This window comes from Oncorhynchus mykiss, chromosome 16, assembly GCF_057628025.1.
Source record: "Oncorhynchus mykiss isolate SJ-2025 chromosome 16, ASM5762802v1, whole genome shotgun sequence".
Classification (NCBI taxonomy): Eukaryota; Metazoa; Chordata; class Actinopteri; order Salmoniformes; family Salmonidae; genus Oncorhynchus; species Oncorhynchus mykiss.
The window spans coordinates 4,878,015-4,894,552 of record NC_143037.1 but is presented as its reverse complement, the minus strand read 5'-3'; the positions used below and the strand labels follow the sequence as shown (position 1 = coordinate 4,894,552).

The 16,538-nt window shown below is 45.4% G+C and overlaps 1 protein-coding gene across 1 annotated transcript; it reads left to right on the top strand.

Moving 5' to 3' along the window:
* Window positions 1-469: 469 nt before the first annotated feature.
* LOC110491233 (cofilin-2) lies at window positions 470-11,658 on the top strand. Its single transcript, XM_036945997.2, has 6 exons — window positions 470-509; window positions 2,166-2,253; window positions 4,593-4,751; window positions 5,251-5,390; window positions 5,920-5,996; window positions 10,847-11,658. Exons 2-6 carry the CDS (start codon window positions 2,251-2,253, stop codon window positions 10,960-10,962), a joined length of 495 nt encoding a protein of 164 aa, XP_036801892.1. The 5' UTR covers window positions 470-509; window positions 2,166-2,250; the 3' UTR covers window positions 10,963-11,658.
* The last annotated feature ends 4,880 nt before the right edge of the window (window positions 11,659-16,538 follow it).

The following is a 16,538-nucleotide window of genomic DNA, read 5'->3' as shown; positions in this document are numbered from 1 at the left end:
AGTGTTTCTGTATGTTTGTTCCTCTGGAACTCAGGCAAGAGACTAATACAGGAGCTCGTGCAAGTCTGTCTGTCTGTCTGTCTGTCTGTCTGTCTGTCTGTCTGTCTGTCTGTCTGTCTGTCTTCCAGTTATCGGAACAGAGGAAGGTTACCATAACAACAGGATTTGAACATCTGTCCATAATGTTACTTGATTGGTGGTTAGGTTATTAGCTGGCCAAGCAGCACTATGATTTGTTAGACTTCGCTCTATCTCTCTCTCTCTCTCTCCCTCTCTCTCTCTCTCTCTCTCTCTCTCTCTCCTTCTACCTACCTCTTTCTCCCTCCCTCTATCCCGCCCTCTCTCTTTCTACACTTTATCTCTCTCTTTCTCTCTCCCTCTATCTTGTCAGACCACACCTCTCTCTCTCTGACTCACATTCTCTTTCCCCTCCACCCGCCCGCCCTCCCTCCCTCCCCCTCTCTCACTCTTTCTCTGTCATTGAAGGTGGAAGGCCTCTCTCTCACCAGGTAAGACTGTCAACGACACACCTCTTTCCAGGTGCTCACATTCCTCCTCCTAACAGAACAGGTTCTAACCTGTCCTCGTCAGCAAACTAACTACACCCTTACCACATGTCCTCGTCAGCAAACTAACTACACCCTTACCACATGTCCTCGTCAGCAAACTAACTACACCCTTACCACATGTCCTCGTCAGCCAACTAACTACACCCTTACCACATGTCCTCGTCAGCAAACTAACTACACCCTTACCACATGTCCTCGTCAGCAAACTAACTACACCCTTACCACATGTCATCTTCAGCAAACTAACTACACCCTTACCACATGTCCTCGTCAGAAAACTAACTACACCCTTACCACATGTCCTCGTCAGCAAACTAACTACACCCTTACCACATGTCCTCGTCAGCAAATTAACTACACCCTTACCATATGTCCTCGTCAGCAAACTAACTACACCCTTACCACATGTCCTCGTCAGCAAATTAACTACACCCTTACCATATGTCCTCGTCAGCAAACTAACTACACCCTTACCACATGTCATCTTCAGCATAGGCAGTCCTATTCTCTATAGTGCACTACCAGTGCCCAAAGAGCAGGGTGTAGGGTCCCATTGGGAAAATATTGTTGACCAGTGCCCATAGAGCAGGGTGTAGGGTCCCATTTGGGACGTACTGTTGACCAGTGCCCATAGAGCAGGGTGTAGGGTCCCATTGGGGACGTACTGTTGACCAGTGCAAATAGAGCAGGGTATAGGGTCCCATTTGGGACGTACTGTTGACCGGTGCCCATAGAGCAGGGTGTAGGATCCCATTGGGGACATACTGTTGACCAGTGCCCATAGAGCAGGGTGTAGGGTCCCATTGGGGACGTACTGTTGACCAGTGCCCATAGAGCAGGGTGTAGGGTCCCATTTGGGACGTATTGTTGACCGGTGCCCATAGAGCAGGGTGTAGGATCCCATTGGGGACATACTGTTGACCAGTGCCCATAGAGCAGGGTGTAGGGTCCCATTGGGGACGTACTGTTGACCAGTGCCCATAGAGCAGGGTGTATGATCCCATTGGGGACACAGTCCAAGTCAAACCCAGTATCTCAGAAACAGAAGATGAAGGTACCTTTTAAAGCTGTCACCCCTGCTCTGGTATGTGATATGTGTGTTTAAGACTCTTCTTGTGACTGATTATGGTCCTATAGTATCACAGAGTTTGTTTTTATAGTTATCAGACAGTTTATATTCCCACAATGGAGAGGGTGAGATAACCATTAAAAGTTCCAACCCCTTTACTTCTCTGCTCTTCTTTCAACCTTTAGTCACGTTAAATATGTCTAAATGTTGGGTCTCTATATAAGGCGTGTTATTCCCCAACTCCGCCCACCAGCCAACATTGGCTCCCACTCACCTGTGTAATTATGACCCATTAAGGTAATTTAAATGACTTTATTTGCGTAAAGTGATAGCTTAGAGTGTTTATAAATATAGTAGCTAAGTTTAAAATGAACAACAACAAAGAGTTTTAAACGTTTTCCTAACATTTGTTTAAACAATGGTATAGCCCCAGGCTACATCAGACATCAGAGGTGAAAGGGTCCTAGCTAGCTGACTGTAACCAAACCTCCCACTTGTTCTACCTGCTTCTCCTTTTTCCGGACCAGACAGCGCTGCTACAGACCAGATAGCACTGCACACACCCATCAGCTATCCTTTCCTGTCTACTTTCTTCACACAACAGCAGTCAAAATGGTGAGTGCTGGAGGTTTCTGCACGGATGTTTGTTTTTCGTCTTTCTTTCTAAGCCAACCAAATTCTCAGTGTTGTAATATATTTTTGTGGGGTTAGAGATTAGGACATGTGCTATGTGTGAAACTGAGAGAAATGTTTTGAAATAACTTCAAAATGGACAGTATACCTCTCTCTCCGGTCGAGTATTCCCCCCCCCGATACTACACAGATAATTGTAAGGACATAACTTGTAACCCCAGTGGGAATCTATTCTGAATCTTTGGCTCTTTTGGCACATTCACAACCTCCAAAGAAAGTGGTCTGATTTTCATTGAAGAAAAACTTCTCTGTTGTTTACCATGAAAACGTACTTAACCTTCATCCGAATGTCAAGAGTTTCATCTTACAATATCTTTTGGATTCTTCTGCAAGTAAGGAATAGAACCGTTTTAGGTTGCATTCGAATTGCCCCGTAGGGCTCTGGTCTAAAGTAGTGCACTATATAGGGAATAGGGTTCCATAGGGATCTGGTCTAAAGTAGTGCACTATATAGGGAATAGGGTTCCATAGGGATCTGGTCTAAAGGAGTGCACTATATAGGGAATAGGGTGCCATAGGTCTCTGGTCTAAAGTAGTGCACTGTATAGGGAATAGGGTGCCATTCGTGACAGAACCCAAGACATGGACCTGAATGAAAGTAAAGCACTATATATAGAATAATGTAACTATTGTTCTATGGGCCCAGGTTAAAAATAGTGCACTATGTAGGGAACAGGGTGCCATGGGTTATATAACCAGCTCCCTCCTGAGTGTTTAGGATTCGCCAGGGCGGCTATACTACTAGTGCTGACTTGTTCCCCACCATCTCCAGGAATGTGGCTGACAGAGGCCTAGAACATTCACAAGGGAACTAATTCCTATAGAGAGATACAACATGAAACACTGACATATCAGAATGAGGTCTATTTCATCTGTCTGTACCCCATGTATACTGACATATCAGAATGAGGTCTATTTCCTCTGCCTGTACCCCATGTATACTGAAATATCAGAATGAGGTCTATTTCCTCTGTCTTTAGCCCATGTATACTGAAATATCAGAACGAGGTCTATTTAATCTGTCTGTACCCCATGTATACTGAAATATCAGAATGAGGTCTATTTCCTCTGTCTTTACCCCATGTATTTCTCTCTCTCTACACCCCATCTATTTCTCTCTCTCTCTACACCCCATCTATTTCTCTCTCTCTACACCCCATGTATTTATCTCTCTCTATACCCCATGTATTCTATTATACTCATTGTCAAATCCAACTTTAAGACAACGTTCACATTTAGAATCTAGTTCTGACTTGTTCCAGTCTGTCTGGAATGTGACAGACTGAAGCCTCCACCGTTTTCCTAAGGCTACAACACACCAATAGCGTTAGTCGGCTGAGAGTACTTGCGAAGCAGCGCAATCCAATTTTTTTTCATGTAGAATCGAGTGACATTTGTTGGCAGTCAGACATCAACAGCGCGCTGAGAGATCGGTAGACTAACGAGAGATCCACATTCCTCTGACTCTTCTTCTCTTGTTTGTGACCGTTGTATTCTTCCTCTGTTTTGTGACCGCTGTCTTCTTCTTCTCTCCTTTGTGACCGCTGTCTTCTTCTCTCCTTTGTGACCGTTGTCGTCTTCTTCTCTCCTTTGTCACAGTTGTCTTCTTCCTCTCTCCTTTGTGACCGTTGTCTTCTTCTTTCTCTCCTTTGTGACCGTTGTCTTCTTCTCTCTTTTGTGACCGTTGTCTTCTTCTCTCTTTTGTGACCGTTGTCTTCTTCTTTCTCTCCTTTGTGACCGTTGTCTTCTTCTCTCTTTTGTGACCGTTGTCTTCTTCTTTCTCTCCTTTGTGACCGTTGTCTTCTTCTTTCTCTCCTTTGTGACCGTTGTCTTCTTCTTTCTCTCCTTTGTGACCGTTGTCTTCTTCTTCTCTCCTTTGTGACCGTTGTCTTCTTCTTCTCTCCTTTGTCACAGTTGTCTTCTTCCTCTCTCCTTTGTGACCGTTGTCTTCTTCCTCTCTCCTTTGTGACCGTTGTCTTCTTCCTCTCTCCTTTGTGACCGTTGTCGTCTTCTCTCCTTTGTGACCGTTGTCTTCTTCTTCTTCTTCTTCTCTCCTTTGTGACCGTTGTCTTCTTCTTCTTCTCTCCTTTGTGACCGTTGTCTTCTTCTTCCTCTCTCCTTTGTGACCGTTGTCTTCTTCTTCTTCTTCTCTCCTTTGTGACCGTTGTCTTCTTCTTCTTCTCTCCTTTGTGACCGTTGTCGTCTTCTTCTTCTCTCCTTTGTGACCGTTGTCGTCTTCTTCTTCTCTCCTTTGTGACCAGGCCTCTGGAATAGCGGTCCACGATGATGTCGTTCTCACATTTGACAAGATCAGAGTTCGCCTCCAGGGGGCTGACAAGCAGGAGCAGCTGAAGCTGGTGCTCTTCAAGATCAGCGACGACGGGAAGTGTATCGTTGTGGACGAGGACAAGTGCCTGAAGGTCAGAGGAGCCACATAATATATGTCATTTAGCAGACATTTTGTTTTTACGTATGGGTGGTCCCGAGGAATCGAACCCACTGCCCAGGTCGTTGCAAGGACCATGCTCTACCAACTCAGGTCCAGAGGACCGCATAGTTAGGCATTCTAAGCTTTTCTTAATTTATATTTCCTCAATTCCTTGCATCCTCTCGCCTTGCTTCTTACTCATTTTAAGGGGTTGTGTACTAAATCTCTCATTTGCTATCTTGTTCTTATTCTAGACATTCACTTACACATAGCATTGTTTAAAAACTCTGAATGTTTTATAATATAATGTAATTGGGAGCTAACGTGGTTGCCATAGAATCATGTAGCGTCATATTAATGCATTAAAATACAGAAACTACAATGTCCAAGCTTTCTTACTTTTATTGCTATAAGGGGTTGTATCGTGAGCATCTAGAGAATAAAAACCACTATATAATTGCAACTAATTAATCAATTACCAATCAATTAAGGTCAAGGACCTGAACGGGGAGGAGGACGTGTTCAGGAAGATCGTCAACATGATGCCAACGGAGGACTGCCGTTATGCCCTGTACGACTGTTCCTGGGAGAGCAAGGACAGCCCCAAAGAGGACCTGGTCTTCATCATGTGGTAGGTTGGACCATAGAGTTAGAATAACTAACCCTGCACGACGGTTCCTGGGAGAGCAAGGACAGCCCTAAAGAGGACCTGGTCTTCATCATGTGGTAGGTTGGACCATAGAGTTAGAATAACTAACCCTGTACGACTGTTCCTGGGAGAGCAAAGACAGCCCCAAAGAGAACCTGGTCTTCATCATGTGGTAGGTTGGACCATAGAGTTAGAATAACTAACCCTGTACGACTGTTCCTGGGAGAGCAAGGACAGCCCTAAAGAGGACCTGGTCTTCATCATGTGGTAGGTTGGACCATAGAGTTAGAATAACTAACCCTGCACGACTGTTCCTGGGAGAGCAAGGACAACCCCAAGGAAGGTGATAGGTGGAAATAGAAATACAAGGACATGCACTGTATACCATACATAACACTTCCATGTCAGCCATTTTGAGTGGAGGGAGTGAGAGAGAGGTTTTGGACATTGACTCAAGGCAGAATGTTTGGGAGTACTTTCTAAACGTAGTATTCTTCTGTTTGAATCGCAGGGCTCCAGAACACTCAACGATCAAAAAGAAAATGAAATACGCCAGCTCAAAGCAATACATTAAAGCAAAGTTCCAAGGTAAGAATTTGGGTTGGCTCAGTTCTGCTTCAACACTTTCATCCAATCACCTTTCCTGCATCAGGGGGGGGGGGGGGGGATATGTTCATTAGGTACCAAATGGAATAAAATGGACTGAAACAGGGAGAGATTGCAGGGACTTGTCCAATTAGATACTCTCATTTTCAAACGCCGCCTATTGATTGGCAGTTTGCTACATCCATTGTTGGATTTATAGATGAATCATTACACACATTGATTCTTGAAAAAATATAAATTTCTAAATATGTCATGACCTTAAGTTCAACTGTCGTTCAAAGTAGCGGGTCCAGAACATTTTGAATGGGATGGCCAAGGTGGGGTACAGACCCAGTTCAGGGGGTCCAGAACATTTTGAATGGGATGGCCAAGGTGGGGTACAGACCCAGTTCAGGGGGTCCAGAACATTTTGAATGGGATGGCCAAGGTGGGGTACAGACCCAGTTCAGGGGGTCCAGAACATTTTGAATGGGATGGCCAAGGTGGCGTACAGACCCAGTTCAAGGGGTCCAGAACATTTTGAATGGGATGGCCAAGGTGGGGTACAGACCCAGTTCAGGGGGTCCAGAACATTTTGAATGGGATGGCCAAGGTGGGGTACAGACCCAGTTCAGGGGGTCCAGAACATTTTGAATGGGATGGCCAAGTTGGCGTACAGACCCAGTTCAGGGGGTCCAGAACATTTTTAATGGGATGGCCAAGGTGGGGTACAGACCCAGTTCAGGGGGTCCAGAACATTTTGAATGGGATGGCCAAGGTGGGGTACAGACCCAGTTCAGGGGGTCTAGAACATTTTGAATGGGATGGCCAAGGTGGGGTACAGACCCAGTTCAGGGGGTCCAGAACATTTTGAATGGGATGGCCAAGGTGGCGTACAGACCCAGTTCAGGGGGTCCAGAACATTTTGAATGGGATGGCCAAGGTGGGGTACAGACCCAGTTCAGGGGGTCCAGAACATTTTGAATGGGATGGCCAAGGTGGGGTACAGACCCAGTTCAGGGGGTCTAGAACATTTTGAATGGGATGGCCAAGGTGGCGTACAGACCCAGTTCAGGGGGTCCAGAACATTTTGAATGGGATGGCCAAGTTGGCGTACAGACCCAGTTCAGGGGGTCCAGAACATTTTGAATGGGATGGCCAAGGTGGGGTACAGACCCAGTTCAGGGGGTCCAGAACATTTTGAATGGGATGGCCAAGTTGGCGTACAGACCCAGTTCAGGGGGTCCAGAACATTTTGAATGGGATGGCCAAGGTGGGGTACAGACCCAGTTCAGGGGGTCCAGAACATTTTGAATGGGATGGCCAAGGTGGGGTACAGACCCAGTTCAGGGGGTCTAGAACATTTTGAATGGGATGGCCAAGGTGGGGTACAGACCCAGTTCAGGGGGTCCAGAACATTTTGAATGGGATGGCCAAGGTGGCGTACCGACCCAGTTCAGGGGGTCCAGAACATTTTGAATGGGATGGCCAAGGTGGCGTACCGACCCAGTTCAGGGGGTCCAGAACATTTTGAATGGGATGGCCAAGGTGGCGTACAGACCCAGTTCAGGGGGTCCAGAACATTTTGAATGGGATGGCCAAGGTGGCGTACAGACCCAGTTCAGGGGGTCCAGAACATTTTGAACCTTAATCGTTGCAAGGTGGATTTTTTTTTTTCTTCTCTATATTATTATAACGGTTCAACACATGAAATGCTTCAGATGAGATTTGGTCCATTTCCCTGTTCAAATCAATCATAAATCAATTCCAAAAATCTTGTTACAGTGTATGCAATCGGTAAATTCACTTCAGAGTGCGAATTATACTGTGATATTTGTGGGTCTCCATGTTTTTTTTTTTCTCCAATGTAAAAAGACATTGGCTTTATAGTAAAGACATAATGGGTCAACACAACCAGTCATGATGTTTTCATCTGATTGTGAAAACAAATCACTTCAAAAGTAGGTTACCTGAGTCCGGCATCCCCAACAGTCCGGCATCCCCAACAGTCCGGCATCCCCAACAGTCCGGCATCCCCAACAGTCCGGCATCCCCAACAGTCCGGCATCCCCAACAGTCCGGCATCCCCAACAGTCCGGCATCCCCAACAGTCCGGCATCCCCAACAGTCCGGCATCCCCAACAGTCCGGCATCCCCAACAGTCCGGCATCCCCACCAGTCCGGCATCCCCACCAGTCCGGCATCCCCAACAGTCCGGCATCCCCAACAGTCCGGCATCCCCAACAGTCCGGCATCCCCAACAGTCCGGCATCCCCAACAGTCCGGCATCCCCAACAGTCCGGCATCCCCAACAGTCCGGCATCCCCAACAGTCCGGCATCCCCAACAGTCCGGCATCCCCAACAGTCCGGCATCCCCAACAGTCCGGCATCCCCAACAGTCCGGCATCCCCAACAGTCCGGCATCCCCAACAGTCCGGCATCCCCAACAGTCCGGCATCCCCAACAGTCCGGCATCCCCACCAGTCCGGCATCCCCACCAGTCCGGCATCCCCACCAGTCCGGCATCCCCACCAGTCCGGCATCCCCACCAGTCCGGCATCCCCACCAGTCCGGCATCCCCAACAGTCCGGCATCCCCAACAGTCCGGCATCCCCAACAGTCCGGCATCCCAACAGTGCCTCTGTGCACCCAAAAGGACATGTATTCCAAACACCATCTATAGTGACACTCAGCCTATAAAGTGGTATTCATGGATGCCAATGGGAGACTTGGCAGCTTCCACCCCCAAAACAATTACCTTATTCGCATTTAGTGTCTGTTTCATCATTTTACTTCAATTCTCAAGAGGCTGAATCTACAGTGGGGCAAAAAAATATTTAGTCAGCCATCAATTGTGAAAGTTCTCCCACTTAAAAAGATGAGAGGCCTGTAATTTTCGTCATAGGTACAATTTAACTATGGCAGGATTTTTGCAGGATTTTGCAGGATTTTTGCAGGATTTTTTTTATGAATTTATTTGGAAATTATGGTGGAAAATAAGTATTTGGTCACCTACAAACAAGCAAGATTTCTGGCTCTCACAGACCTGTAACTTCTTCTTTAAGAGGCTCCTCTGTCCTCCACTCGTTACCTGTATTAATGGCACCTGTTTGAACTTGTTATCAGTATAAAAGACACCTGTCCACAACCTCAAACAGTCGCACTCCAAACTCCACTATGGCCAAGAACAAAGAGCTGTCAAGTAGTAGTCTAAGCCAGGTCCTCCAGAGTCAGTCACACTCCAAACTCCACTATGGCCAAGACCAAAAGGCTGTCAAGTAGTAGTCTAAGCCAGGTCCTCCAGAGTCAGTCACACTCCAAACTCCACTATGGCCAAGAACAAAGAGCTGTCAAGTAGTAGTCTAAGCCAGGTCCTCCAGAGTCAGTCACACTCCAAACTCCACTATGGCCAAGACCAAAAGGCTGTCAAGTAGTAGTCTAAGCCAGGTCCTCCAGAGTCAGTCACACTCCAAACTCCACTATGGCCAAGACCAAAAGAGCTGTCAAGTAGTAGTCTAAGCCAGGTCCTCCAGAGTCAGTCACACTCCAAACTCCACTATGGCCAAGACCAAAGAGCTGTCAAGTAGTAGTCTAAGCCAGGTCCTCCAGAGTCAGTCACACTCCAAACTCCACTATGGCCAAGACCAAAGAGTTGTCAAGTAGTAGTCTAAGCCAGGTCCTCCAGAGTCAGTCACACTCCAAACTCCACTATGGCCAAGACCAAAGAGCTGTCAAGTAGTAGTCTAAGCCAGGTCCTCCAGAGTCAGTCACACTCCAAACTCCACTATGGCCAAGACCAAAAGGTTGTCAAGTAGTAGTCTAAGCCAGGTCCTCCAGAGTCAGTCACACTCCAAACTCCACTATGGCCAAGACCAAAAGAGTTGTCAAGTAGTAGTCTAAGCCAGGTCCTCCAGAGTCAGTCACACTCCAAACTCCACTATGGCCAAGACCAAAAGAGTTGTCAAGTAGTAGTCTAAGTCAGGTCCTCCAGAGTCAGTCACACTCCAAACTCCACTATGGCCAAGACCAAAAGGCTGTCAAGTAGTAGTCTAAGCCAGGTCCTCCAGAGTCAGTCACACTCCAAACTCCACTATGGACAAGACCAAAAGAGCTGTCAAGTAGTAGTCTAAGCCAGGTCCTCCAGAGTCAGTCACACTCCAAACTCCACTATGGTCAAGACCAAAAGAGCTGTCAAGTAGTAGTCTAAGCCAGGTCCTCCAGAGTCAGTCACACTCCAAACTCCACTATGGCCAAGACCAAAAGAGCTGTCAAGTAGTAGTCTAAGCCAGGTCCTCCAGAGTCAGTCACACTCCAAACTCCACTATGGTCAAGACCAAAAGAGCTGTCAAGTAGTAGTCTAAGCCAGGTCCTCCAGAGTCAGTCACACTCCAAACTCCACTATGGCCAAGACCAAAAGAGCTGTCAAGTAGTAGTCTAAGCCAGGTCCTCCAGAGTCAGTCACACTCCAAACTCCACTATGGTCAAGACCAAAAGAGCTGTCAAGTAGTAGTCTAAGCCAGGTCCTCCAGAGTCAGTCACACTCCAAACTCCACTATGGCCAAGACCAAAAGAGCTGTCAAGTAGTAGTCTAAGCCAGGTCCTCCAGAGTCAGTCACACTCCAAACTCCACTATGGCCAAGACCAAAAGAGCTGTCAAGTAGTAGTCTAAGCCAGGTCCTCCAGAACAGACACACCGCAGTAGCATGGGTTACGAAACCAACTGATATTTCAGCACCACTCTCCTCTATTTTTAATCTCCTATAAAACCCAAAACTGAAATATGTGAGGAGTGGGATTCCTTAATAAAGAGAAATTGACTGATGACTTGGCTGTGTTCTCGTGTGCTTCACAGGTCTGAAGTTTGAGTGGCAGGTGAACGACATGTCGGACGCCAAAGACAGCTCCGTCTTCATCGATAAACTGGGAGGGAGAGGAGTCGTTAAGAAACTGGAGGGGAAAGAGGTCTGAGGTCCTGACTCCTGACGCCGCCGTACAACACGGAATCAGAACCAGACCTGGGTTCAAATACTATTCGAAAATCCTTCAGATACTTTCAGTGTTTGCTTAAGCCTGCCAGGTGGGCTTTTTATTTTTATTTGTATTTTTTTAACGTTTGGGACTTTTCTATTACCTCCGTTGCAACAAGTTCAATCAAGTATTTGAGTTCGAATAGTGTTTGAACACAGGTCTGGTCAAAACACCAATGCAAATGCAGCCCACTTCCTGTGTGTCCAATTCAACTGTCCATCAACAGAGTATTGTAATTGATTTGGTCTTTATTAAAAAAAAACTCCCTTGTTCAATGGCAGATTGGTAATAAAACAGCTACTCATGTAGTTGATAAATACCATACTTTTCCCAGACATAACTGCTTCATGATTTATACAAATGAACATACATTTTCTTGTAGCTTGGGATCTTAGTATCATCCTTGAATGGGATGTTTGTGTTTGTTGGTATCCTGTGTCTATTGACCCTGTTCCAGACCAATCATCTGATGTGATTCAAATCATATTATTCATATACCTTCCATGTTTGCTGATGTTTTGTTGAAATTTTGAAAATTTCACTAAATATATTGTTAAAAAAAGGAAGATACCTCTGCAGAATGTTGATGGCAGAAGCTCCACTACTTCATAATAAAGAGAAAATGAATTTCCTGTATACTCCCATGGATGGTCGGTCGGTCGGGTCTGGTCTGGTCTGGTCTGGTCTGGTCTGGTCTGTATACTCCCCTGGATGGTCTGTCTGTCTGTATACTCCCCTGGATGGTCTGTCTGTATACTCCCCTGGATGGTCTGTCTGTCTGTATACTCCCCTGGATGGTCTGTCTGTCTTCCTGTATACTCCCCTGGATGGTCTGTCTGTCCGTCTGCCCGCCCGCGGTGGTAGTGTACTGTAGGGTGGTAGTGTACTGTAGGGTGGTAGTGTACTGTGGTGTGGTAGTGTACTGTAGTGTGGTAGTGTACTGTAGTGTGGTAGTGTACTGTAGTGTGGTAGTGTACTGTAGTGTGGTAGTGTACTGTAGTGTGGTAGTGTAATGTAGGGTGGTACTGTAGTGTGGTAGTGTACTGTAGTGTACTGTAGGGTGGTAGTGTAGTGTACTGTAGTGTGGTAGTGTACTGTAGTGTGGTAGTGTACTGTAGGGTGGTAGTGTACTGTAGTGTACTGTAGTGTGGTAGTGTACTGTAGTGTGGTAGTGTACCGTAGTGTACTGTAGTGTGGTAGTGTACTGTAGTGTGGTAGTGTACTGTAGTGTGGTAGTGTACTGTAGTGTGGTAGTGTACTGTAGGGTGTGTGTATAATATAATTAGAAATGGTCAATAGAAGGGCTTGAGATCAAAGTCAATATTCAGACCACTAGGGGTCATGCAGTTAACAACAATATATGGAAATGTCTGCTCTACCCAAAATCACAACCAACCTATTGTAGCATTACCACAACATTTTTAAGAGCAAGTGGAAGGGAGAAAAAGTAAGGAGCTTGTCTGTCGGCCCTGCATTATAGACCAAAATTAATAGATTGCAAAATAGTTGGGAAGAGATTTTCGACGTACCGATTCCACGGCATATGGTTTAGGAATTGATACGCAAAACAACACCGGATTCAACACTTAGAATTCATCAATTGAACTTATTATACAAAATTCTTGCAACCAATAGAATGTTATATATACCTGTATGGGGGATACAGTCTTCCCAAGTCTGCAGATTTTGCTGCGAAGAGGCAAGGTCATTAGATCATTTGTTTTGGTCCTGTCCATATGTAGCTTGTTTTTGGTCACAGGTCCAGGATTGGCTCAAGAATTGCAACATTTAACCGGAGTTAACTCTGCAGATAGCACTACTGGGTGATTTTAAAAGTCATAGTCAATCGATTAGCAATATAACACTTTTAGCAACAACAAAAAAAGCGTTGGACTAAGAACAACAAGATAACAAATGTCAAATATAAAAAAATATATAAAAAATATACTGAGTTTGTTAAATGTATTTAGGTTCAGAACTTCTGTGAAACAGCACAGTTACAAATATATGGCAAATAGAAATTAAACTGGATTCGACGTCAGAAATAGATGGTTAAGGTTCGAGGAAGGACAGGAGTAAAAACAAACTAAATGTAACTCTTGTAAAATAGACTGTGTCCGTAAAATGTATATGGTGTGCGTAAGCTGGAAGTAGAAGCCTAAGTGTTGTTGTTCATTAGTTTAATCCAATTAGGGGAGGGGTGTCAGCGGAAAATAATAATGCAAAATAAATTTTAAAGAGATATATATATATACATGTATTATTATGTATTTATGTACAGTATGTATGTACAGTATCTAAGGAAAGTAGTCAAACCGTTTGACTTTTTCTACATCTTGTCACATTACAGCCTTATTCTGAAATGAATTGCATAAAATACAATTCTCAGGAATCTACACACAATAACCCATAACGACAAAGTGAAAACAAAAATACCTTATTTACATAAGTATTCAGACCGTGTCAGGAGAGAGCTGAAAATAGCTATGCAGAAATGCTCCCCAGAGCTTGAGAGGATCTGCAGAGAAGAATGGGAGAAACTCCCCAAATACAGGTGTGCGAAGCTTGTAGCATCATACCCAAGAAGCCTCGAGGCTGCAATAGCTTCCAAAGGTGCTTCAACAAAGTACCGAGGAAAGCGTCTGAATGCTTATGTCAATTTAATATTTCCGTATTTATGTTTTCATACATTTGTAAAAAATTCTATAAACCTATTTTTGCTTTGTCATTATGGGGAATTGTGTGTTGATTGATTGAATGGTGGGGGGGGAAAAACAATTTAATCAATTTTAGAATAAGGCTGTAACGTAACAAAATGTGGAAAAATCAAGGGGTCTGAATACTTTTTTTTTTAATGCACTGTACATAGAAAATGTAATTACCACATGGGTGGGGAGTGGGAGCCCCTAGACTGACGGTCAGGGCAGGGGGGTAAGTTCAAAAGGGTACGATCCAGGACACTTCCAGGCTCCCACCACCGCTAGTGTGGCACATTACACAAATAATAACAATCCTGAGAATGATGGAGATTATGTAAGCATTGGAAGACAGCTCAAGGCCCAATCAAAACATCCCGAATGGGCACATGATGCCATGTTACAGGAAACTGAAACGAGAATGAATGAAAGAAAGAAGAAGACTGAGAGGGATTCTGGTTGCTCGACCCGGGAGTGCTTGGCAGTTTCGATCTGAGCTCTGACTAGATCGCTACAGGAAGCCGGGTTACCGCAACCACAGGCGGTACCCATGACAACCTTGTTTTCAGTCTGATGTGCTGAGAGAACTGAAAATATTATAGACAGTGTTGCCCAAAAGAGAGACAAGTGAAAAACATTTACACATTTACACTTCTCTGAAAACAGTTCAACAGTTGTGGGTTCAACCTCAAACCGCTGAAGGAACTGCAGTGCCTGCGGGCTTATTAAAGACTAAAGATAAGCACATTAAAACGGTGAGAATAATAACTGATAGTGAGTTGCTAATGGATTTGCAACATTAAATAATACACCAGAAAGCACACTGAAAGAAGAAGAGTACTGGCAGGGTAATGAGGAAGTAGAAGCTATTGCTCAGATGAAGAGTACTGGCAGGGTAATGAGGAAGTAGAAGCTATTGCTCAGATGAAGAGTACTGGCAGGGTAATGAGGAAGTAGAAGCTATTGCTCAGATGAAGAGTACTGGCAGGGTAATGAGGAAGTAGAAGCTATTGCTCAGATGAAGAGTACTGGCAGGGTAATGAGGAAGTAGAAGCTATTGCTCAGATGAAGAGTACTGGCAGGGTAATGAGGAAGTAGAAGCTATTGCTCAGATGAAGAGTACTGGCAGGGTAATGAGGAAGTAGAAGCTATTGCTCAGATGAAGAGTACTGGCAGGGTAATGAGGAAGTAGAAGCTATTGCTCAGATGAAGAGTACTGGCAGGGTAATGAGGAAGTAGAAGCTATTGCTCAGATGAAGAGTACTGGCAGGGTAATGAGGAAGTAGAAGCTATTGCTCAGATGAAGAGTACTGGCAGGGTAATGAGAAAGTAGAAGCTATTGCTCAGATGAAGAGTACTGGCAGGGTAATGAGGAAGTAGAAGCTATTGCTCAGATGAAGAGTACTGGCAGGGTAATGAGGAAGTAGAAGCTATTGCTCAGATGAAGAGTACTGGCAGGGTAATGAGGAAGTAGAAGCTATTGCTCAGATGAAGAGTACTGGCAGGGTAATGAGGAAGTAGAAGCTATTGCTCAGATGAAGAGTACTGGCAGGGTAATGAGGAAGTAGAAGCTATTGCTCAGATGAAGAGTACTGGCAGGGTAATGAGGAAGTAGAAGCTATTGCTCAGATGAAGAGTACTGGCAGGGTAATGAGGAAGTAGAAGCTATTGCTCAGATGAAGAGTAGAATTAGTGGAAGTGGGGGGAAGCTGGAAAACCACTTCTGAAGGGAGAGGTCTCTGAGGGAGCATGGGTATGCTGTTTCTAGTACTGCTGGTGGTGTCTCTGTGCTTGATTGGAGAGCCAGGCTGGGAACGAACGCATGTTGGAGTGGGGTTCAAGACAACAGAAAGATTAAACAAGACTGCCGACATTCCAGGGTTTGAGACCCATGTCCTCCCGATTGATATGTGAATGGGGCCAGGGAACGAACTCTAGGACGGGTGGGGTTGCTATTTAGGCACTGGAATGTCGGGAAATGTTTTTGAGGGAAGAGATCAATAAATCGCGAGCTGGGATCTTACAGAGTCTACTAAATTGGCCGATTGATGGTCACTTGAATGATGAGGTTAGTTATTGAGTTTTGGACGTAAACCTGGAACATAGGTACTTATACCAGGTCACAGTGCACTGAACCGAGTTGGCAGATAGTCATACAAGTGAATTGGATTGAAAAGGAAGGAGAACATCCAAGGCTGTACTCAGATTGGTGTTTTCAATATTTTAAAGGGGACCTGGGCACACATTTATGGGGAAAGGAGCGTGTAGAAGCAACAAACCATGGGCTGGAAGATTGTAAGGTTAACCTACCCCGGTCGAGTCTGTTCTGGGGTCACTTAGGTAAACCTACCCAGGTCGAGTCTGTTCTGGGGTCACTTAGGTTAACCTACCCCGGTCGAGTCTGTTCTGGGGTCACTTAGGTAAACCTACCCAGGTCGAGTCTGTTCTGCGTTCACTTAGGTTAACCTACCCCGGTCGAGTCTGTTCTGGGGTCACTTAGGTAAACCTACCCAGGTTGAGTCTGTTCTGGGGTCACTTAGGTTAACCTACCCCGGTCGAGTCTGTTCTGGGGTCACTTAGGTTAACCTACCCCGGTCGAGTCTGTTCTGGGGTCACTTAGTTTAACCTACCCCGGTCGAGTCTGTTCTGGGGTCACTTAGGTTAACCTACCCCGGTCGAGTCTGTTCTGGGGTCACTTAGGTAAACCTACCCAGGTCGAGTCTGTTCTGGGGTCACTTAGGTTAACCTACCCCGGTCGAGTCTGTTCTGGGGTCACTTAGGTAAACCTACCCAGGTCGAGTCTGTTCTGGGGTCACTTAG

What these genes read in the sequence shown, in the direction of transcription:
- LOC110491233 (XM_036945997.2), top strand. An exon ending in GACCTGGTCTTCATCATGTG is followed by an intron (nt 5,391 to 5,919) that starts GTAGGTTGGACC and finishes TTTGAATCGCAG; the next exon opens with GGCTCCAGAACACTCAACGA. An exon ending in CATTAAAGCAAAGTTCCAAG is followed by an intron (nt 5,997 to 10,846) that starts GTAAGAATTTGG and finishes TGTGCTTCACAG; the next exon opens with GTCTGAAGTTTGAGTGGCAG.